General features: G+C 55.1%; 2 protein-coding genes and 1 pseudogene across 2 annotated transcripts; 1 reads left to right on the top strand and 2 right to left on the bottom strand.

The window, feature by feature from the left end:
- The first annotated feature begins 51 nt into the window (after positions 1 to 51).
- On the top strand, positions 52 to 705 carry LOC136454746 (uncharacterized). Its single transcript, XM_066455054.1, has one exon. It carries the CDS (start codon positions 52 to 54, stop codon positions 703 to 705), a length of 654 nt encoding a protein of 217 aa, XP_066311151.1.
- A 1,094-nt stretch (positions 706 to 1,799) lies between these two features.
- LOC136454755 (small ribosomal subunit protein eS7-like) lies at positions 1,800 to 2,530 on the bottom strand (annotated as a pseudogene).
- A 16,827-nt stretch (positions 2,531 to 19,357) lies between these two features.
- LOC136482812 (uncharacterized) lies at positions 19,358 to 20,256 on the bottom strand. Its single transcript, XM_066480027.1, has 2 exons — positions 19,870 to 20,256; positions 19,358 to 19,782 (listed from the first exon to the last, which is right to left on the bottom strand). The coding sequence occupies exons 1-2, from the start codon at positions 20,099 to 20,101 to the stop codon at positions 19,358 to 19,360; spliced, it is 657 nt and encodes a 218-aa protein (XP_066336124.1). The 5' UTR covers positions 20,102 to 20,256.
- Between the last annotated feature and the right edge of the window lie 6,240 nt (positions 20,257 to 26,496).

The raw sequence follows: 26,496 nt of genomic DNA on the forward strand, positions 1-26,496 counted from the left end.
CGAGGAGTACGTCAAGGCGACTCGCTCTCGCCTATGTTGTTCATACTGGCCATGGAGATCCCGGCGAGGCTCTTCTCCACTGCACGCGACCAAGGGGTCATCCGGCCAATGGAGACGCAAGCTATCAAACACCACTGCAGCCTATATGCAGACGACGTCATAATGTTCGTCCATCCAGAGGCTACGGAAGCTGTGGCGGTCAAAGAAATCCTAAGGATCTTCGGTGAGGCGGGCCTCAAAACTAACCTCAGCAAATGCTCTATCACGATGGTTTTCGGCAACCAGGACAGCTTGCCGCAGCTCCAATCAATCCTGGACTGCCAGCTGGTGGAGTTCCCAATTACCTACCTTGGTCTGCCGCTGAGCACAAGGAAGGTGCCCAGGACACGGATTCAGGCCACCGTCGACGCCGTCGCAAGAAGGCTGCCGACATGTCATGGGCCGCTCATGGCTCGTAGCGGGCGCCTAGTATGGATCAAGTCCGTCCTCGCCGGTCCCTATCTACACCATGATAGCGGACGGCCTGCCGCCTTGGGCAAGAAAGGAAATCGATGCAATATGCAGGCGCTTCCTTTGGACCGGGAAAGACGAATCCATCCGCGGAAAGACCTGGGTGGACTTGGCGTTCCGGACCTCTACTTCACCGAAATAGCGCTCCAAGCAAGGTGGCTGTGGCTCCGACACACGGACGAACAGCGGGCATGATCAGAGCTGCCGATCACCGTGTCCAGCGATGTGCAGGCGTTCTTCACGGCCTCTACCTACACCATCGTTGGAAACGGAAGGACGACGAACTTCTGGTCAGGTCGTTGGCTGCAGGGTCAAGCCATCAGTGACCTTGCCCCGACTTTGACGAGCTTCGTCAGCCGACGACACATTCGCGACACGACCGTCGCAGCGGCGCTTCATAACAACACCTGGATCAAGCAACTCGCGGGTGGCTTGACGGTACCGGCCGTTGTGGAGTACTAGTACCTCAAGATCTGGGACCAGGTGCGACTTGTCCAGTTGTCCGATGTGGAGGATCGCATGGTATGGCGATGGACGACTGACGGGATTTATTCCACGCGTTCAGCGTACCTGGCGCTCCACTCGGCATCTCACCCTATCCCAGGATGTGATCGTATCTGGGGTACCTGGGCTCCTTTGCGCGTGAAGATCTTCCTGTGGCTCACACTGCGTAGACGTCCACTGCTAAAAAAAGCATCTGTAGAGACGCTGGCGATGGTTCACAGAGGTGGCTCAGTCAGTCGTTCCTATCATACCGTCTCTATAAATCATATATTTGTAGGGGCGGTTCTCAGACCGTCCTTACAAATCGATTTGTAGAGGTGGTTGGTGTTATCAGCCATCCCTCGATTTGTAGAGACGACTGGTGTTATCAGCCGCCCCTACAAAATCGATTTGTATGGGCGGCTACAATACCAGTCGCCACTACAGTACATTTTTCCACAAAAAAATAAATTACCAACACGTGCTCCCTCAAATCATCCTGTGATGAGTAAAATACATGATCAAGTATCCTGGCAAACTTGACAGTAATATTGTGGCTCAAATAAGATTGTTTAGCCAAAAAAATTTAAACATCTTCTATAGTACAAGGATCACAATAATAACAAAAAGACTCATATTATGACAACAAAACATATATCTATATCAAAAAAGACCAAGCAAGCACTCCAATGCTAACAAAACAAAAAATAAAGGTAGTATGTGTAGTACAAGTAGATATGTCCAACATGTAATAAATTGACAAAGAGGGTCAGAAGTTTCTTCTCATTTCATCAAGAACTAATAATTCAAACATTGAAATAGGCCAAAGGAATGGACTACATATATGAGGACGACAGTATTGACAATAAGTTGTGACCACAGCTTAGTTGTTCATGACAACCAATTTTATGCTGAGAGTTCCACACGGCATCTAAGTCCATTACCTCGTCCTAGCTTATGCAGTAGCTATAATTAGCATATAAACTAAACACAACAGTAGAAAAACAAAATGAGAAATTCACCTTGCCGCTGAATTTCTTCTTAAGCTCCCTGACGAGCCTGACGTGGATCTTCCTGAAGGCCTTGCGTAAGCGGTACGAGACTTGGATCACAAAACCTTCCTGCTCCCGGCAACATCCATCTGGCTGCAAAGTCACAACAAGCATCGTCACCCAATGTCCAAACTAAAAACCACAGGCTACTATATCTCAACAGGCGACAATAGATAGTAGGAAGAAACGGTAACCTTACATAGCATTGTTGATGTACATGCCCTTGAGGTCGCTCTTGAGCTCCTGGTTGCCGTTCTCCAGGTCGAAAGAAAGCCTACGGGTACAACAAAAAACCAGCCGAAAACACATCACACCCCCGACACATGGGCAACCACACACAGAGCACCAGTCCGAAGGAAAGGAAACACAACAGTGGGAGGAGAGAGGAGGGGGATTGGCACTCAGCTCACCTAGGCGACGGAGTCCTCGAACTCGGAGGGCTCAAGGCCCTTCTCCTTCTGGATCTTCTTCCTCGTGGTGTACATCTTGCCTTCCCTTCGTCGCCGGACCCTGCGGCCAAGGAGGAGATTCGGAAAAGTAGAGCATGGATCAGCAACCAGCGCACGGGGAGATAATAAGCAGAGAACGCGGTGCCAGATCGATGGTGGACTCAGAGGCGAAGATGGGATACCTGAGTGGAGAGATGGGGTGAGGAAGCGAAGTGGAGGCGCTGGTGCTAGGGTTTGGAGGAGGCGTGGGTGGATGCTCGGGTGGGAGCTCTTACACGCTTCGTTAAAACCCTAGCCCCAGGGAGTGGGCCGACCAGGCCGTGAGACGGGCCGAGTATTTGAGAAGCCTATTTTGTGGCTGGACTTGAGAGGTGTGTAGGGGCCTCTACATACCAGCCGCCCCTACAAATCGACCCATTTGTAGGGGTGGCTCGTATCACCAGCCGCCTCTACATATTAGATTTCTCAAATATGTGTTGATGCACCCCCACTCATATGACATGCCTCTCCTTCGAACAATCCAAGGTAAAAGTTGATTGGCAAGGCATACATCCTTGCTAAGGACATGTTTAGTGCATCTAGTCATATTTTCAATCTTAGTAGAACCTTTCAAGTGATTCTATTTTATTAGGCTCATTCATGAAAATCAAATGATTTTGATGTCTATATGATATCACAATTGCTTCTATGCTTGACTTGATCTAGTAATGGCATATGACATATTTATGGGCTTGTAAACCTAGTGTTTAATCTAGAAAATGAGCTATAAGTGTTTAACTCAACATGGTATAAGATAACCCTTATTTGGAGGTGTGAAGAAGCTTGTCCTTAGATCAAACCGAGTTAAATATCTTTGGTAAATGATCTAGACTAGACCAAATTTGGAAAAATAATCCTCACCCTATTAATTGACATTGATAATCTCGACCCTACATGTAATACTATCTATATTTAGAACCTTTGTGGTCATTGATGATAAAGGGGGAGAGAAACAAAGATAGTAACAAAGATAGTGAAAAAGGAAAAGAAATATCATAAAGGGAGTGAAACATAAAGATATCTTGATATATGACATAGGGGGAGAGATATGAGATATGACAAAGAAAAGGGATCAATTAAAATTTTGAGCACATAAGTAGGGGGAGCAGGCTCATGAACTTGCATGGTGCATTTAAATGTGCATTTCATATGTTTGCTTGCATGGCATAAGTATTAAATTTAAACATCCATGCTTATGTGATGAATGTTAGTTGTAAGATTGAATGATGAAATGAAATCACTAGATAACTTTCATTTCTAAGTAAGTCTTTACAAGTGGTATCTTTCCAAAGTATGTTTCCAAGTGATATTGAGCTAACCATGGTGCTAAGGATGGTATATTGATGCACTCCGATTGGTATCACGCTTCAAAGGTCCATCTTTTATACCTTAGCATTATTTGGTAGACATTGACTCATATATTTCCTATCTAAGTATATGTGCAAGCTTCAATCCAAACTCTTAGTACATATATAGGGGGAGCAATTGTTATCATTTTGGGTTCATGAAACTTATCCATATCCTTTTACACATAGTAAATATGCTTGGGCAAGCATCATGGATTCAATTGAATTCCAATTCATATCTTTGTATAAGGGTTGTCATCAATTACCAAAAAGGGAGAGATTAAAAGCTCTAGTTTGGTTTTGGTGAATTAATGAAACCCTAAGTGCTAACCTAGTTTATCAAGTGATCATGAGATAGGTAGCACACTTCAAGTGGAGAAGCTAATGAGGATCATAACATGACAATGGTGATGGCATGGCGATGATCAAGGGCTTAAACTTGAAAAGAAGAAAGAGAAAAACAAAAAGCTCAAGGCAAAGGTATAATTTGTAGGAGCTATTTTGTTTTAGTGATCAAGACACTTAAAGAGTGTGATTATATTTAGGATTGATAGCCATACTATTAAGAGGAGTAAAACTCATATTGGAATGCGGTTATCAAAGTGTCACTAGATGCTCTAACTCATTGCATATGCATTTAGGATCTAGTGGAGAACTAACACCCTTGAAAATATTTGTGAAAATATGCTAACACATGTGCACAAGGTGATACACTTGGTGGTTGGCACATTTGAGCAAAGGTGAAGAAGTTAGAGGTGAAATAGAGTTGATCAAAATGATGCTGGCGTTGGTCAACTGACCAGATGCTGGGTCGCTCTGCGACCGGACGCTGAAGGGATGCGTCCGGTCATATTGTCGGTTGGCACAACAATTAGGGTTAAGCACCGGACGCTGGGCTGTGTCCAGTCAAGCATGACCAGACGTGTTCGGTCGGCAAAAACATATTTTGGACCCTTACTGTAAACGACCGGACGCTGGGGGTCCAGCGTCCGGTCAGCTCTGTCGGAGCATCCGATCAACTTTTCGACCATTGAGATCAAACATTCACAGTTGAACACAAGAGACACGTGGCCGCCATCGGGCGACCGAACACTGAGGAGCAGCGTCCGTTCAGTTGGACCAAAGCGTTTGGTTAGCCCGTGTTATGCCTAGTGAAGGGGTATAACGGCTCTATTTCGTGGGAGCTTCTATTTTAGCCCTATGGCCGGTTCAAGCTCACTCTCCTGACCATTTGTATTGATATAGCAATCTTGTGAGCTTAGCCAAAGTCCTCCCACTCATCTCCATCATTGATTCATCATCATAGTGAGATTGGGAGTGATCCAAGTGTATTGCTTGAGTGATTGCATCTAGAGGCACTTGGTGTTCGTGTTTCACTGTAGATTTCGCTTGTTACTCTTGGTGGTTGCCGCCACCTAGATGGCTTGGAGCAGCGAGGATCGTTGAGCAGAGGTGGTGATTGTCTCTGGCTTCGATCACGGTGATTATGAGGGGTTCTTGACCTTTCCACGGCGAAACGCCAAAAGGTACTCTAGTGGATTGCTCGTGGCTTGTGTGATCCTCATCTTGTGTTGGTTGTGCGGCACCCTATTGAGGGTTTGACATGTGAAGCCAATTAGCGCGTGAACCTCCAAGTGAGTGAATCGCCACAACGAGGACTAGCTTGCCGACAAGCAAGTGAACCTCGATAAAAAATCGTTGTGTTCATCATTGATTCCGAGGTGATTGGTCTTCATTATTATTCATCTTTGTGATTGATTGGTTCTTCATCTACACGGCGGTATAACCTTCTTGATCACTCTCTTTACTTTACCGTAAATTAGTTGACAAGCTCTTTAGTGTAGCTAGTTGTGAGAGCTTGCTTACTTAGTTGGTGTGGCTTTTTAGTTAGCCTTTGAGAGCACACTAACATAAGGTAGTGTCATAGCTATTGTGTGAATAGACACTATCTAAACTAGAATTGTGGTAGGTGGCTTGCATTTTGAGTAGGCTAGCGCAATACTTGCTTCGCCTCATAATTGTCTAACCATTTTGTTAAGTGTTGTTGTAGAAATTTTATTAGGCTATTCACCCCTCTCTAGCCATTAGGACCTTTTAACTGGCTATACACGTATGTTGTAAGTGTATATTTGAAATGTTTCATCTGTTTCCGGCTCCGACGACAAAACGGTTGATGTCGGCGCCAACGAAGAGAGGCGGTTGTGCGGGTTGGCCAGAGATGACGATGAGGACGACCTACGCGAGGGCGTCGATGAGTTGTTCGGCCATAGCGCTCAAGCTCCCATTGATGTCGGCGATGGTCAAGAAGGCGGGACAACAAACGATGAGGAAGGTGAAGAGGACGAGAACAGCACCAAGCGCTCTTGTCCCTCTACCTTGGTAGCGTGGCTAGATTTTAAGAAGCTCTTCAAAAAAGTCAATGGTAAGAAGGTCAGGTATGCCACTAAGTGCATCCATTGCTCTAAGCAATATTCTGCTCTCTCTAGTGGTGGCACTGGTCACCTCATCCGGCATAGGGATAAATGCCCCAGTAGACGTGAAAAAAATTGTATGTCTCAGTCTTAGATCTCTTTTAATCCTGATGGTAGTATGTGTAATTGGGAGTATTGTCCTATGGTTGCACGTACTGAACTTGTTCAATTGCTTGCTGGGCTAGATGTTCCTATCAGTATGGGTAAAACTGATGCATTTAAAGAGTACATTATAACTGCTAATAATTCTAAATATGTTCATGTCTCTAGGCAAACCACCACTAGAGACATGGTTAAATTTTTCACTGATCGCAAGGCTAAGCTTGTTGATAATCTTGGTTCTTCTGCTGTTAATTGTGTCTGTTTGACCTCTGATATTTGATCTGGTAATGCCAAAGAGGACTATTTTAGTGTTGTTGCTCATTACATAAACTCTGATTGGCAACTAGAGAAGAGGGTGCTTGGTCTTGTGCTTATTGATGTGTCCCACAATGAACAAAACATTGCTAACCGTGTTGTATCTGTGCTTACAGATTATGGTTTGACTGAAAAGGTGTTTGCTGTTACTTTAGACAATGCATCATCTAATGTTTCTGTCATGCGTAAACTTAGACCTATGCTATCTAAATATCTTGGTATTGAGGTTGTAGATGATCCTATTGAATCATAATCAAACAATGTATCATCCCTTACTACAGTTAATTCAATGTTCTTGCATCAGCATTTTGCATGTCATATTATCAATCTGATTGTTAATGAGGCCCTTGAGGCTCTTAAGCCTTTGATTGAAACATTTAGAACTGCAATATCATTTTTGAACTCATCTAACCAGAGAATTACTGCATATAAAAGTCACTGCATTGCCACTGATGTTAGGCCTAGAAAATTTCAGCTAGACATGGAGGTAAGGTGGAATTCTACATATCTAATGCTTAAACATTTATTTCCTCATAAGGTCACATTCACTACTTTCATGCATGCTCAATATCCTAGGATTGAAGGTGGTCCATTGCTTTTAACTGATGAACATTGGGCTATGGCAGAAAAAGTGCTTAAATTTCTTGAATTGTTTTATGGTTCTACAGTTGCATTGTCTGGTGTGTACTATCCTACATCTCCACTTATGATTCATTATCTTGTTAAGATTGCTATACACCTAAATAATTATACTAATGACAGTCACATCAGACCCGTGGTTCAACCTATGATAGACAAATATAATAAATACTAGAGGGACATACCCTTACTTTATTCTTTTGCATTCATCCTGGACCCTAGAGCTAAAATAAAAGGTTTCAATAGAGTGCTTAGAAGGTTGGATAACCTTACTGGTACAAATTATACTACTTACTAGCTTGGCACTAGAGCTTGACTTACTAATGTTTTCAATAAGTATGAGGAGAAATATAGAGCTGTTAGGTTGAGGAGGACTGTCTCTCCTAACCTATCTGGTAAGAAAAGGTCTGCTTGAGATGAAATTTATGATGATGATGGTGGTGGTGGTGGTTCTACCGGTGGTATGCATCCTCTAGCTGCTACTCTAAGCATGACTAGAGATATCTCTACAACTGCCCTGCTGCAGGCTGCAACTTCTTTAGTTTCTAATGCTTCTGAACTTGTTTCTTACTTGAACTATGACACTGTGAACCAGTTAAATGATGATTTTAACATCTTTAACTGGTGGCATCAACACAAACTCACATATCTAGTGTTGTCAATCATGGCTAAATATATTTTAACTGTTCCTGTGTCTACCATATCTTCAGAATCTACTTTTAATATGACTGGCAGGATCATCGAGGAACGACGGAGGAGGTGGAAGCCTGAGATGGTGGAGATGCTAACCTACATCAAAGATTGGGAGGCTGCTGAAGCAAGGCTGCAACACATGGTGGATGACAAGAAACTTGAAGAAGCATTTGAAGAACTTTATCTTGATTAGTGTCTTAGTGATGATTTATGTAACAGGACTGTAATATTTTGGACTTGTGAACTTTGATGTAAGGACAATGAATTTCTATGGAGCTAGGCTGTACTCTTTTTCTCTGTCTAGGATTTCTCACAAGAATGAGTTTTACCTAGATAGGTTTTTACTATTTTTAGCTGATGCCTTAGCATCTAAGTAGTATATGCTTTATGCAGTTAGAATATGTTGTAGTGGTTGAGGACCTTCTTGTATCCCAAGTTTGCTTTTCCTATAAATGAGAATAAGCGGCTAAGGCCAAGCTGCCCTCTGGCAGAACTAAAATTCCCCACTTGTGTGTGCTACCTGGCCAACACCAGGTTTATAGTGGCATCAAAATTTAGTCAACAAAAGAACAAAAAGTGCAAGAGGTAAATGAATCATGAGAATAAGGCTTATGTGCATAAACTTTAAACGAAAATATAGAAAAGTGCAAAGTTGTGCCAAATCATCAACTACAAATCAGTTTTGTTTCTATACATATAAAGAGAACAACACTCTTATAAAGGAAACACTATAGAATGGTGGTCGATAACTTACAAGCACTGTAAGACCATTATCCAGCATGACCCTTTTATACCTGCATTTATTTATAACAAGCATGTGCTTAGTTAACTATATAATACTGTGGCTTGGACACCTAACTGTTAAGAGATTATGAAGCTTTCTCCTGAAAGCTCTAGTTTGATTTTGGTGAATTAATCAAACCCTAAGTGCTAACCTAGTTTATCTAAGTGATTATGAGATAGGTTGCACTATTTCAAGTGGTGGAGCAATGGTGAAGATCATGATGATGGTGTGACCATAGTGATGATCAAGTGCTTGGACTTAGAAAAGAAGAAAGAGAAAAATAAAAAGCTCAAGGCAAATGTGATATTCTACAGGAGCTTTTTGGTTTGGTGATCGAGACACTTAGCTAGTGTGATCACATTTAGGATCGATAGCCATACTATTAAGAGAGGTGAAACTCATATCGAATGCGGTTATCAAAGTGCCACTAGATGCTCTAACTTATTGCAAATGCATTTAGGATCTAGTGGAGTGCTAACACCCTTGAAAATGTTTGTGAAAAATATGCTAACACACGCGCATAAGGTGATACACTTGGTGGTTGGCACATTTGAGCAATGGTGGAGAAGTTGGTGAAGTGAAGGAGGTGTTTGTCCCTAGAAAACAGTGACCGAATGCTGTTCTCGTAGCAACCGGACTCTGTGCCTACGTCCGGGCAGTGTTGGGTAGTGATGGCCTGGTCTTTGTGAACGATCAGACGCTGAATAGTGTTTGTGACCAGACGTGTAGGGTCTATGTCCAGTCAGGTTGTGACATATGCTGACGCAAGCATTAGAGCGAGGTAGAGGTGACCGGACTCACCGGTGCGTCCGGTCTAGAAAAATCGGCTCTGGATACTTACTGGAAGTGACTTGACGCAGAGAAGCCGAGTGAAGCAGCGCGTCTAGTCATGCTATGGCCTTGGCGTGCACGCGTGGGGCTTGACGCTGATCGGCTCGTTCGGTTTTAAGACTAGCACGTTCGGTCATTACTTAACCATGAGGGCGTTGAGAATCGACCGTTGGGATCAGGCGGCTGACGTTGAATCCAGGGGAAACGTGGATGAAGATCCATGGCTGGACACTAGGGGCCTACGTCTGGTCAGCGTGACCTGTGCGTCTGATCGCCCTGTAAAAGCTGAGGGCAGAGAGCCAATGACTCTATTTCAAGGGGGCCTCCATTTAAGCCCCATGACCGACTCAAAAGCTCACTCTCTTGACCATTTTCATTGAAAAATTATTTGAATTGAATTAGGGAAACATGTACCTGCTTCCTGAATGAACACACATTGATTTAATTCAGGGATGGATTATCTTATTTCTTTTAGTGTCAAATAGTCTTGTGGGATGTCGGATACCGTGAGAAGGGGTACCCTAAGCAAGATCCAAAAAACGACTGCTTAGACTTCGTAAAGATCGAAACCAGCCAAACGCTGCTGGCCTCGGCCGATCCTCTGACTCGCCCGAGGCCCCATCGCCGCGGGCCTCGGCCGATTCTCCGACTCGCCCGAGGCCCCATCGCCGCGGGCCTCGGCCGATTCTCCGCCAAAGGCCTCGGCCGGGCCACCGACCCTCTGTCTCGCGCAAGGCGGGCTCGGCAGCACTCCGCTACCTCCTCCTTCTCCCGTCCCTCCGGCAAAACGTCGTGTCACGTCAACTCAGCCAACTGCTGCCCCTGACAACAGCCGCACGCCCGGCACAGTACAGCAGAATGGCCGATGGGACAGGAGGCAGGACTGGGCAGGGGTTACCCGCCACTGTACTAACCACCGTGACGCCCATGCCTCACTATGCTGCCAACTCCTGCACCAAGGACAATGCAGCGTGGGGAGCCACATCTGGGCTACTGTAGCCTCGGAATCAGTACCCAAGGCCAATAACTCCCCCCAAGGCCTCGACAGTTTGCTTCACGGGCTCGGCAGCCTGAGGGTCCATGACCACCGAGCCCCCCACGATGGCTCGGCCTCGGCATCTGCAGAGCCGCTGCCCCCTACGACGTCATTACACGGCAACCCGCACGTCGCCCGCCATGTCCTGCATCAAGCCGTACTGGAGCCCCACGACGCACAAGACCGAGTACGACCAGCATGTCACTTCCGCACGTCCCATCGAGGCACTCAACCACTCCGACAAATCACACGACGGCGCAGTGCAGCGACGTGGCAGACCAGACGTCCGTCACGTCAGCACCCTGCCATCCACGACGGGACTGTGCAAGGGTTACCGACTACTGTGCTGCCTAAACTCCTGCACCAAGGACGGACACGACGTGGGGAGTCAGAACCGGGTTCCTGTGACCTCGGGACCAGCGAACCGACCGCTCCGCCCCGCTCGAGACCCCCGATGAGCCTCGGACGAACTAACCGAGTTCCGCCTCGCCCGAGACTCCCGGTAGGGCCTCGGGCGAACTGGCCATGCTCCGCCTCGCCCGAGGCTGGGCTCGTCCCGCAATCTCGTCACCTCCGCCTCAAAAGTCACTCTGGCAGGCTATCGCATCCAATTAATGCACCCAGCTGCCCTCACTACGTAAGCCACGATCGGCAGTATGCCGCGACAGGACAACGGTCAAAATCGCCTTTTTACCATCCCTTACTGACGATACAGGGCACCGTATCCTGTAGACGCATGTTCGGCACTGTTCCGCCTAAATCAACTATCGACGATGGCCGCCCAGACCTCACATTGCCACCCGCTAAAGGCCTCGGCACAGCAGGCCTCAGCACAGCGGGTCTCGGCCTCAGCGCGATAGGTCTCGACACAGCCTACTACAGCAGCCACCAGGCCTCGGCACTTCACCAAGTCAACAAAAGTACAAGAGCGCAGCATGTCGTCAGCCTTGAAGACCATACCGACTAGACATCGACGGGAACTCCCACGACGCCATACTGCTTCTGGGAGCGGAATACGTCAGCAAATAGTAGCCTTCTCATGTACCTCTCGCTTCCTCCTTGTAACTATAAAAGGAGGTAGCCAGGGCCATTTCTGGGGGGGGCGGAAAGACAAACACACCGATAGAACCACGCACTTCCACGCTGCTTGGGAGCAACGTCCCAAGCAGTTCGCACCACCCTCGCCGAGACCTGGGGCTAGCTCCCTCTCTCACTCAGCTTGTAACCCCCTACTACGAGCACTCCGGTGCAAGGAATACAAGATCAATCTCTCAGACTGGACGTAGGGCCTCGATTGCCCGAACCAGTATAAACCTTGTGTCTCTTTGCATCACCATCCGGGATTAGGGACACGCAGTACAAATTCACTCGTTGGTTGAGGGCCCCCCGGTTCCAAAACACCGACAGTTGGCGCGCCAGGTAGGGGACTCTGCGTGTCAGCTTCGTCATCCTAGCAAGTTCCGGATGGCAGACCACATACGACCATTGCGTCTCGGCACCATAGTTTGGTTCGGGAGCCTAGAGTTCATGTCTCTAGGGCATGAGTACGACATGGTACTCCTCACTCCTCGAACCCCACCGTCCGACGACGAAGTCGCGCCCCGGCAGCCCAGGCGCAGGCGGCGCCCGGGCGGCCGCTCTCGCCACGCTCGCCAGGCACGGCGCGAGCAAGGCCACCCCGACGCTACGCGAGCCCGGGGCGGCACACCACTCCCCGCCGATATCCTACGACCAGCTGTTGGTACGAGGTCCCTAGCTGGGGGCCTGTCTGACCTGAGCCTGGACAAAGGAAAATCGCCGGGGGCTTACGGCGATGCCCAGTCATCTAACCCCGCTCCGCCACTCCCTGAAGAACCGACCCCGGCGGGGCAGAATCTGGAGACAGCCCCGTTCCCATACCCCTTTGGGTTGAGAAATGCCGCCACCTCCTACGCCTACGCTTACGCTGCCGCTCACGAGCACCCCTCGGAACGCCGCCAGCGCTTCGCTCTCGACCTGAGCACCCACTCCGACCCCTCGGACGAGGACGAGGCGTGGCCCGGGATGGATTTCTCCGAACTCCACAACCCTGGGGCTTTACGCCAATTCTTGGCCGCAAGCGACTACTGCCTCGGCTATTCCGACTCCGACGACGAAGGGACTTACGATCCATCCCGTGAGTGCTTCCACGTCGGGCTCGGGATGCCAACGGTGGGCGAAGAGGAAGAAAGGACAGGCACTCATTCACCGCCCCGGGCGGGGGCGGGTGATGCCACACCTCCGCGTCTCGTAGCCCCGGCAGCACGGAACGAGAATCTCGTCCGCGGGGGGCATCGTCGCCCAGACCTGGAGCAGCTCCGCGAGCTTCAGGCCAAGGTCGAACAGGACCGACTCCTTCTGCAACAGCTCCGGGACACTCTCGAGCAGGAGCAGCGAGGGCGCGGTGAGGGCGGAGGAGCCCGAGGGCGGGCCCGCGACGTTCATCACCGCATCAACGACAACGAGGGCGGAGAGCCACCCCCAATCTTTAACCGCGCTAGCCAGAATGTCGCAGCTGCTGCGATGCTGGTCCGAGCGATGCCCGAGCCCTCCACCACCGAAGGGCGACGGGTCCGCGGAGAGCTCCGCGACCTCCTCGAGACCGCAGCAGTGCAGCAGGCCGAAAGTTCCGCCTCCCGCCGGCGCGGAGGCACTTCGGAGCAACCCACGGCACGACCTCGCCAAGGCCAGGATGCCTCGGTCCGTCCCGAGCCCGCTCGCGCGCCGACGGTCGACAGGGCCCCCTCGGTGCGCGACCGACCTGGACACCGACGCGAGGTACAAGGCGACCACGAGGTAGTTGGCAGGCGACGGCGCCACGACGACGGAGCCGCCCGAGGCTACCACCCGCACCGAGGCGGTCGCTACGACAGTGGTGAGGACCGCAGCCCCTCCCCTGAGCCGCCAGGACCTCGGGTCTTCAGCAGGGCCATCCGCGTTGCTCCTTTCCCCGCCCGGTTCCGACAGCCGGCCAACCTCACCAAGTATAGCGGCGAGACGAACCCTGAGCTATGGCTAGCCGATTATCGCCTGGCTTGTCAGCTGGGTGGCGCGGACGATGATCTGCTCATCATCCGCAATCTCCCTTTACTCTTGACGGACTCGGCGCGAGCCTGGCTTGAGCATCTCCCCCCCTCGCAAATCCACGACTGGCGCGACTTGGTTAGGATCTTCGTCGGGAACTTCCAGGGCACTTACGTGCGCCCTGGGAATTCCTGGGATCTTAAGAGCTGCCGCCAGAAGCCGGACGAGTCTCTCCGAGACTTCATCCGGCGCTTCTCCAAACAGTGCACCGAGCTACCCAGCGTCGGTGACTCGGAGATCGTCCAGGCTTTCCTCTCCGGCACCACTTGTCGGGACTTGGTCCGAGAGTTAGGGCGCAACGTCCCGCACTCTGCCGCCGCGCTCCTCGACATCGCCACCAACTTCGCCTCGGGCGAAGAGGCGGTGGGGGCCATCTTCCCCAACAACGACGCCAAGGGGAAGCAGAAGGACGAGGCCCCCGAGGCCTCGCCCACCCGCGTCCCTAAGAGAAAGAAGAAGGGCCGCCCGGGGAAGCAGGAGGTCCTCGAGGCCGTTCACGTCGCCACAACAGATCGCAGGAATCCCCGAGGCCCCCGCGGCCCCGGGCTATTTGACGACATGCTAAAGAAGCCCTGTCCTTACCATCAAGGCCCGGTGAAGCATGCCCTCGAGGAATGCACCATGCTCCGGCGTTACTACGCCAGGCTTGGGCTCCCCGACGACGATGAGGCCAGGAAAAGGGGCGCCGGCGAAAGGGACGGTGATAAAGATGATGGGTTTCCCGAGGTACGCAACGCTTTCATGATCTTTGGCGGACCCTCGGCATGCCTCACGGCGCGCCAGCGAAAGAGGGAACGCCGGGAGGTCTTCTCGGTCAGGGTAGCCACCCCCCGGTACCTCGATTGGTCTCGGGAAGCAATCACCTTTGACCGGGATGACCACCCTGATTACATTCCAAACCCCGGGCAGTACCCGCTGGTCGTCGACCCGATCATCGGCAACACCCGGCTCACCAAAGTACTCATGGACGGAGGCAGCGGCCTCAACATCCTCTACGCCAACACTCTGGAGCTCCTGGAGCTCGACCAATCACGGCTTCGAGGTGGTTCCGCGCCCTTCCACGGCGTCGTGCCAGGGAAGCGCACACGACCCCTCGGACGCGTTGACTTACCCGTCTGCTTTGGCACCCCATCCAACTACCGTAAGGAAGCCCTCACCTTCGAGGTAGTTGAATTCAAGGGGGCTTACCACGCCATCTTGGGGCGCCCGTGCTACGCCAAGTTCATGGCGATCCCCAACTACACCTACCTCAAGCTCAAGATGCCAGGCCCCAACGGCGTCATCACCGTCGAGTCCACGTACGAACATGCATACGACTGCGACGTCGAGTGCATCGAGTACGCCGAGGCCATCGTGGAGGCCGAGACCCTCATCGCCGATCTCGACCAGCTTGGTAGCAAGGTTCCCGACGTCAAGCGGCGCGCCGGGACCTTCGAACCCGCGGAGGCCGTCAAGGTCGTCCCAGTCGATCCCACCGTCCCCGACGGTCGGGGACTGAAGATCAGCGCCACCCTCGACAGCAAATAGGAGGCCGTGCTCGTCGACTTTCTCCGTGCGAACGTCGATATGTTCGCATGGAGTCCCTCGGACATGCCAGGCATACCAAGGGAGGTCGCCGAGCACGCCTTAGATATCCGGCCAGGCTCCAGGCCGGCAAAGCAGCGCCTGCGCCGGTTTGACGAGGAGAAGCGCAGAGCCATCGGCGAAGAAGTGCAGAAGCTCGTGGCAGCCGGGTTCATCAAGGAAGTATCCCATCCAGAGTGGTTGGCCAACCCTGTACTAGTCAGGAAGAAAAGTGGCAAGTGGAGGATGTGCGTGGACTACACTGGTCTAAATAAAGCATGCCCGAAAGTCCCATTCCCACTACCACGAATTGACCAAATCATCGACTCCACCGCAGGATGCGAAACCCTCTCCTTCCTTGATGCGTATTCCGGTTACCACCAAATCAAGATGAAAGAGTCCGACCAGCTCGCGACTTCTTTCATCACCCCATTCGGCATATATTGCTACGTAACCATGCCGTTCGGCCTCAGAAACGCAGGGGCCACTTACCAACGGTGCATGATCCAAGTCTTTGGCGAACATATCGGACGAACCGTTGAGGCCTACGTGGATGACATCGTAGTCAAGTCCAGGAAGGCCGGCGATCTCGTCGGCGACCTGGAGGTTGCCTTCACATGTCTCAGAAGGAAGGGCATCAAGCTCAACCCCGAGAAGTGTGTCTTCGGGGTTCCCCGAGGCATGCTCTTGGGATTCATAGTCTCGGAACGTGGGATCGAGGCCAACCCGGAGAAGGTCTCGGCCGTAACCAACATGGGCCCGATCCGAGACCTCAAAGGCGTGCAGAGGGTCATGGGATGCCTTGCGGCCCTGAGCCGCTTCATCTCGCGCCTCGGCGAAAAAGGCCTACCCCTGTACCGCCTCTTGAGAAAGTCCGAGCGCTTTTCTTGGACCGCCGAGGCCGAGGAAGCCCTCGCCAGGCTCAAAGCACTGCTCACTAACCCCCCCGTCCTGGTTCCGCCCACCGAGGGCGAACACCTCTTACTCTACGTCGCCGCGACGACCCAAGTGGTCAGCGCGGCCGTAGTCGTCGAGAGGCAGGAGGAGGGACACGCTCTGCCCGTCCAGCGACCTGTCTACTTCATCAGCGAAGTGCTCTCCGAGACTAAAACACGTTACCCCCACATCCAGAAGTTGGTTTACGCCATAATCTTGGCCCGACGCAAGCTGCGTCACTACTTCGAGTCCCACCCGGTGACTGTGGTGTCGTCTTTTCCTCTGGGAGAGATAATCCAAAACCGGGAGGCGTCGGGTAGAATAGCCAAATGGGCTGTCGAACTCATAGGGGAGACCTTGTCTTTCGCGCCTCGGAAAGCGATCAAATCACAGGTCCTGGCCGACTTTGTAGCCGAGTGGACCGACACACAGCTGCCACCCGTTCAAATCCAATCAGAATGCTGGACCATGTACTTCGACGGGTCTCTGATGAAGACTGGGGCCGGCGCGGGCCTGCTCCTGGTCTCGCCCCTCGGAATACACATGCGCTACATGATCCGGCTTCACTTCGCCGCCTCCAACAATGTCGCCGAGTACGAGGCCCTCGTCAACGGCCTGCAAATCGCCATCGAACTTGGAGTACGGCGTCTCGAAGTACGGGGTGATTCGCAGCTCGTCGTCGATCAGGTGATGAAAGAGTCAAGCTGCCATGACCCCAAAATGAAGGCGTACTGCGCGATGGTACGTCATCTAGAGAACAAGTTCGACGGTCTCGAACTCAACCACGTTGCACGAAAGTTCAACGAGGCCGCGGACGAACTGGCAAAGATGGCGTCGGCACGGACCCCGGCCCCTCCGAACGTCTTCGCCAGAGACCTCCACAAGCCATCCGTCGACTACGCCTCGGCGACGGAAGAGGACCCATCGGCCGAGCCCACCGCAGGGCCCGAGGCCCCCTCTGCCGCCGAGACCCCGCCAGCCGAGCCCGAGGCGATGGCGATTGACGAAGAGCCTCCCAAGGCCGACCAAGGAACGGACTGGCGAGTCCCTCTCCTTGATCGCCTCGTCCGAGGAGAGCTTCCTGCTGACAGAACCGAAGCCCGACGGCTTGCGCGACGCGCCAAGACTTACGTCCTCTGCGACGGCGAGTTATATAGGCGCAGCCCATCTGGTATTCTCCAACGATGCATCACCACCGAGGCTGGCCAATCCTTACTTCGGGACTTACACGCGGGAGTCTGCGGGCACCACGCGGCGCCTCGGACGCTCGTAGGTAACGCCTTCCGCCAAGGTTTCTATTGGCCAACAGCGGTGGCCGACGCCACAAAGCTAGTACGCACCTGCGAGGGATGCCAGTACTATGCTCGACAGACGCACCTCCCGGCCCAAGCCCTCCAAACCATCCCCATCACATGGCCATTCGCTGTGTGGGGACTGGACATGGTTGGGCCTCTGCAGAAGGCACCCGGGGGCTATACCCATCTGCTGGTAGCTATCGACAAATTCTCCAAATGGATCGAGGCTCGTCCGATCGCTCAGATCAAATCCGAGCAAGCGGTGCTGTTCTTTACGGATATCATCCACAGGTTCGGGGTTCCTAACACCATCATCACTGACAATGGGACACAATTCACCGGGCGCAAGTTCCTAACGTTTTGCGACGACCACCACATCCGGGTGGCCTGGGCGGCCGTAGGGCACCCAAGGACGAATGGCCAAGTAGAGCGTGCCAACGGCATGATCCTACAAGGCCTTAAGCCAAGAATATTCAACCAGTTGAAGAAGTTTGGCAAGAAATGGCTTGCCGAACTCCCGTCAGTCATCTGGAGCCTAAGAAATACCCCGAGCCGAGCCACGGGATTCACACCGTTCTTCCTGGTCTATGGAGCCGAGGCCATCCTCCCCACTGACTTAGAATACGGCTCCCCGAGGCTACAGGCGTACAACGAGCAAAGCAACCGCACTGCCCGCGAAGACGCCCTCGACCAACTGGAGGAAGCCCGCGACGTCGCGCTACTACACTCAGCCAGGTATCAGCAAGCCCTACGACGCTACCAAGCCCGGCGCGTCCAAAGCCGGGACCTGAAGGTGGGCGACCTGGTGCTGAGACTGAGGCAGAGCAACAAGGGCCGCCACAAGCTGACCCCACCCTGGGAAGGGCCGTATATCGTCGCTCAAGTGCTGAAGCCCGGGACCTACAAGTTAGCCAACGAGAAGGGCGAAATCTTCACCAACGCTTGGAACATAGAACAGCTACGTCGTTTCTACCCTTAAATTTCCAAACGTTGTTTACATTGTTTCTCGAAATACAATAAAGAAGCGTTCTTTAGTTGTTATAATCTTTCGAGGAACCCCCTTATAGACAAATCGACTGTATAGAACCTAAGGACCGAAAGATCGTCTCAAGGGCGAAAAGGCCGGCCGAGTCGTGAGAACGGCCTATGCCTCTGGGCTACGGCAGCTCCCTCACCACCGTTTCGCCCAAAGGACAGCTTAGGTTCCGAGGAAGTTCTTTGCAGAGAGGTTGTCTATCGATAGGGGCTCGACGTCACTATAACGCAATAAGGGAGACTCGGCTCTGCCTCTGCAAAGTCGAGCCTCCCTCGGGGGCTAAAAAGGGGGAACCCCCCTAAGTCCCGGACACCATTTCTCAACCGTTTTTCCGAAAATTTCCACGCCAAACTCTCTCGCGCTCCGACGGGACCTTCGCAAGAAACCCAGAGACCAAAAGCCTGTCTGGAGGCCAAAGGGCCGGCCGAGTCGTGAGAACGGCCTACGCCTCTGGGCTACGGCAGCTCCCTCACCACCCTTCGCCGAAGGACGGCTTAGGTTCCGAGGGATTTCTTCGCGATCGAGACAGAGGGCACGGACTTAGAAATAGAATGGAAAACGGTTAAGAAGCACACATACGCAAATACTTTAAGGGCCTCGACGGCCACAAAAAACGTCACGATTCGGCAACTAACTCAATCCGGTTACATGGCCCCTTTTGGCCCAGGTCAAAGCTCAAGGATCGGCGGCTGGCGCGGGAGGGACCACCTCTTCTTCGAACAGCTTGGCCAACGCGGTGCCAGGTGCCTCGGCCGCCTCCAACAGCCTCACGACCTCTGCATCAGCCTCCTCGTCATCTTCTGGCAACACATAGCCGTCGCTGACAGCCTCGAGGTTGATGGCGTAGTGCGAGGAGACGACGGCCAGGGCGCGCTTGACACCCGTGTGCAACGCCCCTCGGAGTCTCTCGCGGACGTGGCCGCTCAACGCGATGAGGCGGCTCCCAAGGGAGCTAGCTGATTGGACCTCCTCGACGTCCAGAGCCTCGCAGGCAGACCGGACAGCGCTGCGCAGCGCCTCGTGCTCCCGGACCTCGACATCCAGCGCTGCTTGCGCCGCGACGGAGGCCTCAGCCGCCTGGGAGGCCTCTTTCTCCAGATCTACGTCGCAACAAGGGGTCAGGAGTCAAGCGCGAACCAGGACAAAAAGAGCAAATGGAACGAGGAACATGGTTCAGCGGAACTTACCCTCGGCCTTGCCCTTCCAGGCTGAGACCTCGACCCGAGAGGCCTCGGCCGCCTTGGTAGCCTCTGCCAGGGCGACTTTTGTCGCCTGATGCTCGCTCTGCTCCGCACCCAGCTGCCCGGCTGTGGCCTTCGCAGAGGCCGTCGCTTCTTGGGCCCGAAGCCTGAAGGAGTCTCGCTCCTCCTCCAGTTCCTTGATCTTGGCCACCAGAGGGGCGGACTGCTCCTTAGCCATGGCCAACTCCGCCTGAATGTCAGCACAACGAAGGCGGAGGTCCTCCACTTCCGCACTCCGCGCCGACAATAGTCCCTGGGCATCGGCAAGCAAGCCCTTCTGGCGCCGGAGCTGGTCCCAGATATCCCTCTCATTTCGCAGGAACACCGATTTCCCAAGGGATCGGGTCTCGAGCTCCTAAGAAGGCAAAACAAAAAACACACGTCAAACACTGCGAGCGGGCTCGGAGAGAAAACAACGCGGCACGAGAGGGGAAAGTACTTACCCGCGTGACACCGGGCAAATCCTGACCCATAATAGTCATCGCTGTCTGCAGCGACCGCACTGCCAATTGGCGGTACTGCTCGAGGGTGTCCCAATGCCCCCCCTCTGCAGTATCTTCAAGAGCGAACACGGGCTCCCCCTCGGGGTCAGCCCGGTTCCGCCAGAAAACACGCGGGAAGTTCCACCCGCGAGGCTCGGGCCGTAGCCGGACAAGAGCCGAACTCCCCTCGGCGGGATCTGGGACTGGTTGCTCCGCGGTACTGGCCGCCTCGACGTCCGCCGCCTCCTTCCCTCGGGAGGAATCATCAGACGAGATTGTCTGAACCAGGGGCGGCGCCAAAATTTGCCCCGTCTCCACCTCCATCGCCTCGGTCTCAACGGACCCGAGGGCTCTGGCCTCCGCCATCTCTACCTTGATGGCCTCGGCGTCCACCGCCCTGACGTCGGAGGTCTTGGGGGCTCCGGCCTCGCCCTCAGTGGCCTCGGCAATGGCAGACGCCCCAGCCTCACTTCGCTCGGCCGCCTCGGCCCCCTGTTCCTGGGCAGCCGCCTCCTCCGAAACGGCCTCACCCGACGCCGCGCCGCGTCGCACGCCTGCCTGCGCCTCCGCTGCCTGATGGGCGGAAGAGCCAACGTTCACCTTGAGCGCCTTACGGGGCGCCAAGGGAGGGTCTCCCACCAGAAGCGTCTGGCTGCAAGAAAAGACACTCCCAAGGTCAGCATGCAACCAAGGGGCAAACAAGAAGCGGACTCCGCCAGGAAAGACGCTTACCGCGAACGGGGATGCAACCGCTTCGACACCGTCCGCCTCCTCTGCAACGGCGGCGGTGGTGGCAGCAGCGCGGCCTCGGTGTCCACCAGCGCCAGCTGGTCCCCGTCGGACCCCGGCACCTCCTCGACCCTTCGCGGAGATAATGGGGTCGCCCCCACCGTCACCCGCTCAACCTCCACCGTCGAACCCATCGGGCCGACGGCACGCTCCTCCGACACCCGCGCCTCGGGTGTGCCGGCCTCGGCGCCGGGACGGGCCACCACTGGCCCCGGGACACCTCCTCCTCCTCCTAGGGGCGTCAGGCTCCTTGCCGGCGCCCCGGGAACCATCTCCCTGATGTCGGGGAGGTGTTCCAGGCAGGCCGTCCCCACCTCGCGCCCGCCGCCGTCGCTCGAAGAATCCGACACCGACGACGAGGGAGACGGCTCCAAAGGGAGACCGTCGAGCCTCTGGCGCCGGCGACGGGCGTCCAGCTTTTCGCGCGCGAGGATCTTCTTCGTGCGCTTCGCCTCCTGGGCATCTTTCTTCTTCTTCTCCTCCTCGGCACGCGCCCTGTTCACTGATCGCCGCCGGGCGTCCTCAGGAACGGGCGGCGGGGAGCCTCGCACGTCTCTTATCCCCTGTGAGAACGACGAAGTAAGACAACAGACCAAAAAGGCGAAAAACAAGAAGGACGCGAAAGCCTCGACAACATCCAACTTACCAGCGAGACATACCCCCGCGACGGGCGCATCGGGAACGGCGTCAAGTCATCGAGCCTCGGCTTCCCGTCTACCGCCTCCCTCACCCGACGCAGGGTCTCGTCGTCGGTAAGGGCGAAGGCGGACATCTTGATACCGGCGACCGGGTCGCTCGGCGTCATCTCGAACAGCCGCCGCCGCCAGGGCCATTAGCGGCAACACCCTCCGGCGGTGAAAGGCCGCCACGACCACGGCCGCCGAAAGGCCGCAGTCACGCAGCTTCCCCAAGGCCCTCAAGAGCGGTTCCAGCCTAGGCTGGTCGACCTTGATGACGCCGTACCCCCATTTCTCCGGTTGACTCTCTACAACCCGCCCGGTATAAGGGGGAAGTCCTCCGCCGTCGTTGCGGAGGTAGAACCAGCCAGTCATACCAACGACGATTGGACGTTGACAGCTGGGCCGGGATGTAGAGGGACTGCCGGTCTTGGCGCACGTGGAGGGTGCAGCCGCCGGCCCTCTGCGCCTTCCGAGCCCCCCTCGTTCCCCCCGGCTTGGAGGTGAACGTCGCTCGGAACAAATGGAGCCACAACTCCCAGTGGGGCAGCGATCCCCAGATACCCCTCGCAGACGGCGACGAAGATGGCCGCCTGCGCGATGGAGTTGGGGCTGAAATTGTGCAGCTCCACGCCATAATAGTGCGGGAGTGCCCGCATGAAGCTATCCGCCGGCGACCCGAAGCCTCGCTCGTGGAAGACGACGAAGCTCACCACGTAACCGTCGCGCGGCCTCGGCTCCGACTCGTCCCCCGGAGCAATCCACTCCGGCTCGTCGGGGTCGGTGATCGGGCGAAGAAGACCGGCCTCCACGAGCGACTGCAGCTTCTCCTCGGTGACGTCGGACCGCTCCCAGGGATCCGCCGGGAGGATGACGGGACCACCAGCCATTGCGCGGCGGAGGACGCTGCTACGGCGGTAATCTCTCTCCCTCTCTCTTTCGATCTCTCGCCCTCGCACTTCTCTTCCCCGGCGCTCTATGCTCTCAGCGACGGCACGGAGGCAGCAAAAGCGAACGCGGAAAAGGTAAGGAGGGAGAGGGCGAGGCTGTTTGCGTATTTATGCAGGGACGAATCGAAACCGCCGGGCGACGAAATCGGGGAAGTTTCCCCCAGAAAATCCGGCGCGGTTATCCAGATCCGGTCTTACCGCCCACTCCCTCCTCATTAATTGCGCGTGCAGCTACGTCCCGTCGACTGACGCCACGTCGCGCCCAACCGCAGCAGCAGCAGGCGCCGTTTCACCTCCCCGAAAAAGCTGCCTCAAAAGGCGCGCCTGCCGTTGCTAACCGCAGGGAGAGAGGTAACCCCCACCCGATTCCTTTCAGGCAAAGGAACCGGGCACCGAGCCCGTTACGGTCCAGGGGTTCGAAGGCTGGGCCCTCAGGGGTTTCGACAGCCGCCCCAGGACAACAGAGTCAGGGGCGACTACGGGCGAGCCTATGCGAGGCCGAGGCCCAAGCAAGCGAGACGCTTGGGATGCCCTGTGTCGTGTCCGAGACCGGCAGGGAAGTCTCCGAATGGGATCCCACCGTAGGGAGGCACCGAGCCACCAAGGCCCAGCGAACGGCCTCGGCACCCACTAGAGAAACCCTCCGGTACTCTTGGAGCGCGTCTCCGGACCGCTAGCCGACCCCCAGCGAACGGGGTACGGGCCTCCACTCGGACTTACCCGATAACAGCTCACCGGAAATGCCGTCGCTCGCGCCCACCGAGGGTAGCGTGGCATCTTCCACCCCTCCTTCCGAGCGAAAAGGAAGCGCGAGGGTCGAACAAAAAGTCAGGAGAATCCCTGACGGCCCTCTCGCTCCGCGCAGAGGCTAAGGGACTCTTCCTGCGAAACGTTGCCGAGTCCCAGCGACTTGGGCTCGCACACGAGGGGACTCGGCAATACAAACCCTCCTTCCGAGCGAAAAGGAAGCGCGAGGGTCGAACAAAAAGTCAGGAGAATCCCTGACGGCCCTCTTGCCCCGTGCAGAGGCTAAGGGACTCTTCCTGCGACACATTGCCGAATCCCAGCGACTTGGGCTCGCACACGAGGGGGCTCGGCAATACAAACCCTCCTTCCGAGCGAAAAGGAAGCGCGAGGGTCGTTCAAAAAGCCGGAAGAACTCCTGACGGCCCTCTTGCTCCGTGCAGAGGCTAGGGAGCTCCTTCTGCAAAAAGACGCCGAGACCCCGCGACCTAGGCTCGCACCCGAGGGGGGCTCGGCAGTCAGACCCTCACACGCGAGGGGCGAACCAAAAGCCAGGGGACCTCTGACCGCTCTCTCGCTCCGCGCGAGAGACTCGGGGGCCCTCCTGCAACTTTGCCGAGACCCAGCAGCTCAGGCTCGCACACGAGTGGGCTCGGCAAACAGCCCCCCCCCCCGTCCGAGCGAAAAGGACGGGCGGGGGGACGGGCAAAAAAGACGGGAGGACCCCTGACCGCCCTCTCGCTCCGTGCGGAGGCTCGGGGGCTCTTCCTGCACCCGAGATAAAGACAAGCGACCCAAGCCCGTTACGGTCCAGGGGTTCGAAGGCTGGGCCCCCGGGGGTTTCGACAGCCGCCCCAGGGCAAAAGAGTCAGGGACGACTACGGGCAAGCCTGTATGAGCGCGCCCTGTATCGTGTCCGAGACCGGCAGGGAGGTCTCCGAATGGGATCCCACCGTAGGGAGGCACCGAGCCACCGAGGCCCAGCGAACGGCCTCGGCACCCACTAGAGAAACCCTCCGGTACTCTTGGAGTGCGTCTCCGGATCGCTAGCCGACCCCCAGCGAACGGGGTACGGGCCTCCACTCGGACTTACCCGATAACAGCTCACCGGAAGTGCCATCGCTCGCGCCCACCGAGGGTAGCGTGGCACATTCCACCCCTCCTTCCGAGCGAAAAGAAAGCGCGAGGATCGAATAAAAAGTCAGGAGAATCCCTGACGGCCCTCTTGCTCCGCACAGAGGCTAAGGGACTCTTCCTGCGACACTTTGCCGAGACCCAGCGGCTCAGACTCGCACACGAGGGGTCTCGGCAAAACAAACCCTCCTTCCGAGCGAAAAGGAAGCGCGAGGGTCGTTCAAAAAGCCGGAAGAACTCCTGACGGTCCTCTCGCTCCGTACGGAGGCTAGGGAGCTCCTTCTGCAAAAGACGCCAAGACCCCGCGACCTATGTTCGCACCCGAGGGGGCCTCGGCCGACAGACCCTCACGCGCGAGGGGCGAACCAAAAGCCAGGGGGACCTCTGACCGCTCTCTCCCTCCGCACGAGAGACTCGGGGGCTCCTCCTGCGAACTTTGCCGAGACCCAGCGACTTGGGCTCGCACACGAGGGGGCTCGGCAATACAAACCCTCCTTCCGAACGAAAAGGAAGCGCGAGGGTCGTACAAAAAGCCGGGTGAACCCCTGACGGCCCTCTCGCTCCAGGCGGAGGCTAAGGGGCTCTTCCCGCAGCATCGTCGAGGCCCTGCGATCCGAACTCGCACCCACGGGCCCGGCAAACACAATGTAACTCCCCACTCGAAAGAGAAAAAAGCCCCTGGAGAAGTGAAATCACTCCTCCAGGGCCTCGGGGGCTACACCCGGCGGGTGCGCTCGCGCGCACCCACCGAAACCTCGAAAACAAAACACCATCCCGACAGGAACTATCAAGAGCCAATTCTCGTCAGAACCTCAGGGGGAGTGCCTCCACTCCCCCTAAGGCTCGGGGGCTACTGTCGGATACCGTGAGAAGGGGTACCCTAAGCAAGATCCAAAAAACGACTGCTTAGACTTCGTAAAGATCGAAACCAGCCAAACGCTGCTGGCCTCGGCCGATCCTCTGACTCGCCCGAGGCCCCATCGCCGCGGGCCTCGGCCGATTCTCCGACTCGCCCGAGGCCCCATCGCCGCGGGCCTCGGCCGATTCTCCGCCAAAGGCCTCGGCCGGGCCACCGACCCTCTGTCTCGCGCAAGGCGGGCTCGGCAGCACTCCGCTACCTCCTCCTTCTCCCGTCCCTCCGGCAAAACGTCGTGTCACGTCAACTCAGCCAACTGCTGCCCCTGACAACAGCCGCACGCCCGGCACAGTACAGCAGAATGGCCGATGGGACAGGAGGCAGGACTGGGCAGGGGTTACCCGCCACTGTACTAACCACCGTGACGCCCATGCCTCACTATGCTGCCAACTCCTGCACCAAGGACAATGCAGCGTGGGGAGCCACATCTGGGCTACTGTAGCCTCGGAATCAGTACCCAAGGCCAATAACTCCCCCCAAGGCCTCGACAGTTTGCTTCACGGGCTCGGCAGCCTGAGGGTCCATGACCACCGAGCCCCCCACGATGGCTCGGCCTCGGCATCTGCAGAGCCGCTGCCCCCTACGACGTCATTACACGGCAACCCGCACGTCGCCCGCCATGTCCTGCATCAAGCCGTACTGGAGCCCCACGACGCACAAGACCGAGTACGACCAGCATGTCACTTCCGCACGTCCCATCGAGGCACTCAACCACTCCGACAAATCACACGACGGCGCAGTGCAGCGACGTGGCAGACCAGACGTCCGTCACGTCAGCACCCTGCCATCCACGACGGGACTGTGCAAGGGTTACCGACTACTGTGCTACCTAAACTCCTGCACCAAGGACGGACACGACGTGGGGAGTCAGAACCGGGTTC

Source organism: Miscanthus floridulus, chromosome 1 (assembly GCF_019320115.1).
Source record: "Miscanthus floridulus cultivar M001 chromosome 1, ASM1932011v1, whole genome shotgun sequence".
NCBI classification, from domain to species: domain Eukaryota; kingdom Viridiplantae; phylum Streptophyta; class Magnoliopsida; order Poales; family Poaceae; genus Miscanthus; species Miscanthus floridulus.

What these genes read in the sequence shown, in the direction of transcription:
- LOC136454746 (XM_066455054.1), top strand. Translation starts at nt 52, where the DNA reads ATGGAGATCCCGGCGAGGCTCTTCTCCACTGCACGCGACCAAGGGGTC.
- LOC136482812 (XM_066480027.1), bottom strand. Translation starts at nt 20,101, where the DNA reads ATGGCTAAGGAGCAGTCCGCCCCTCTGGTGGCCAAGATCAAGGAACTG. An exon ending in CTGGAAGGGCAAGGCCGAGG is followed by an intron (nt 19,783 to 19,869) that starts GTAAGTTCCGCT and finishes GTTGCGACGTAG; the next exon opens with ATCTGGAGAAAGAGGCCTCC.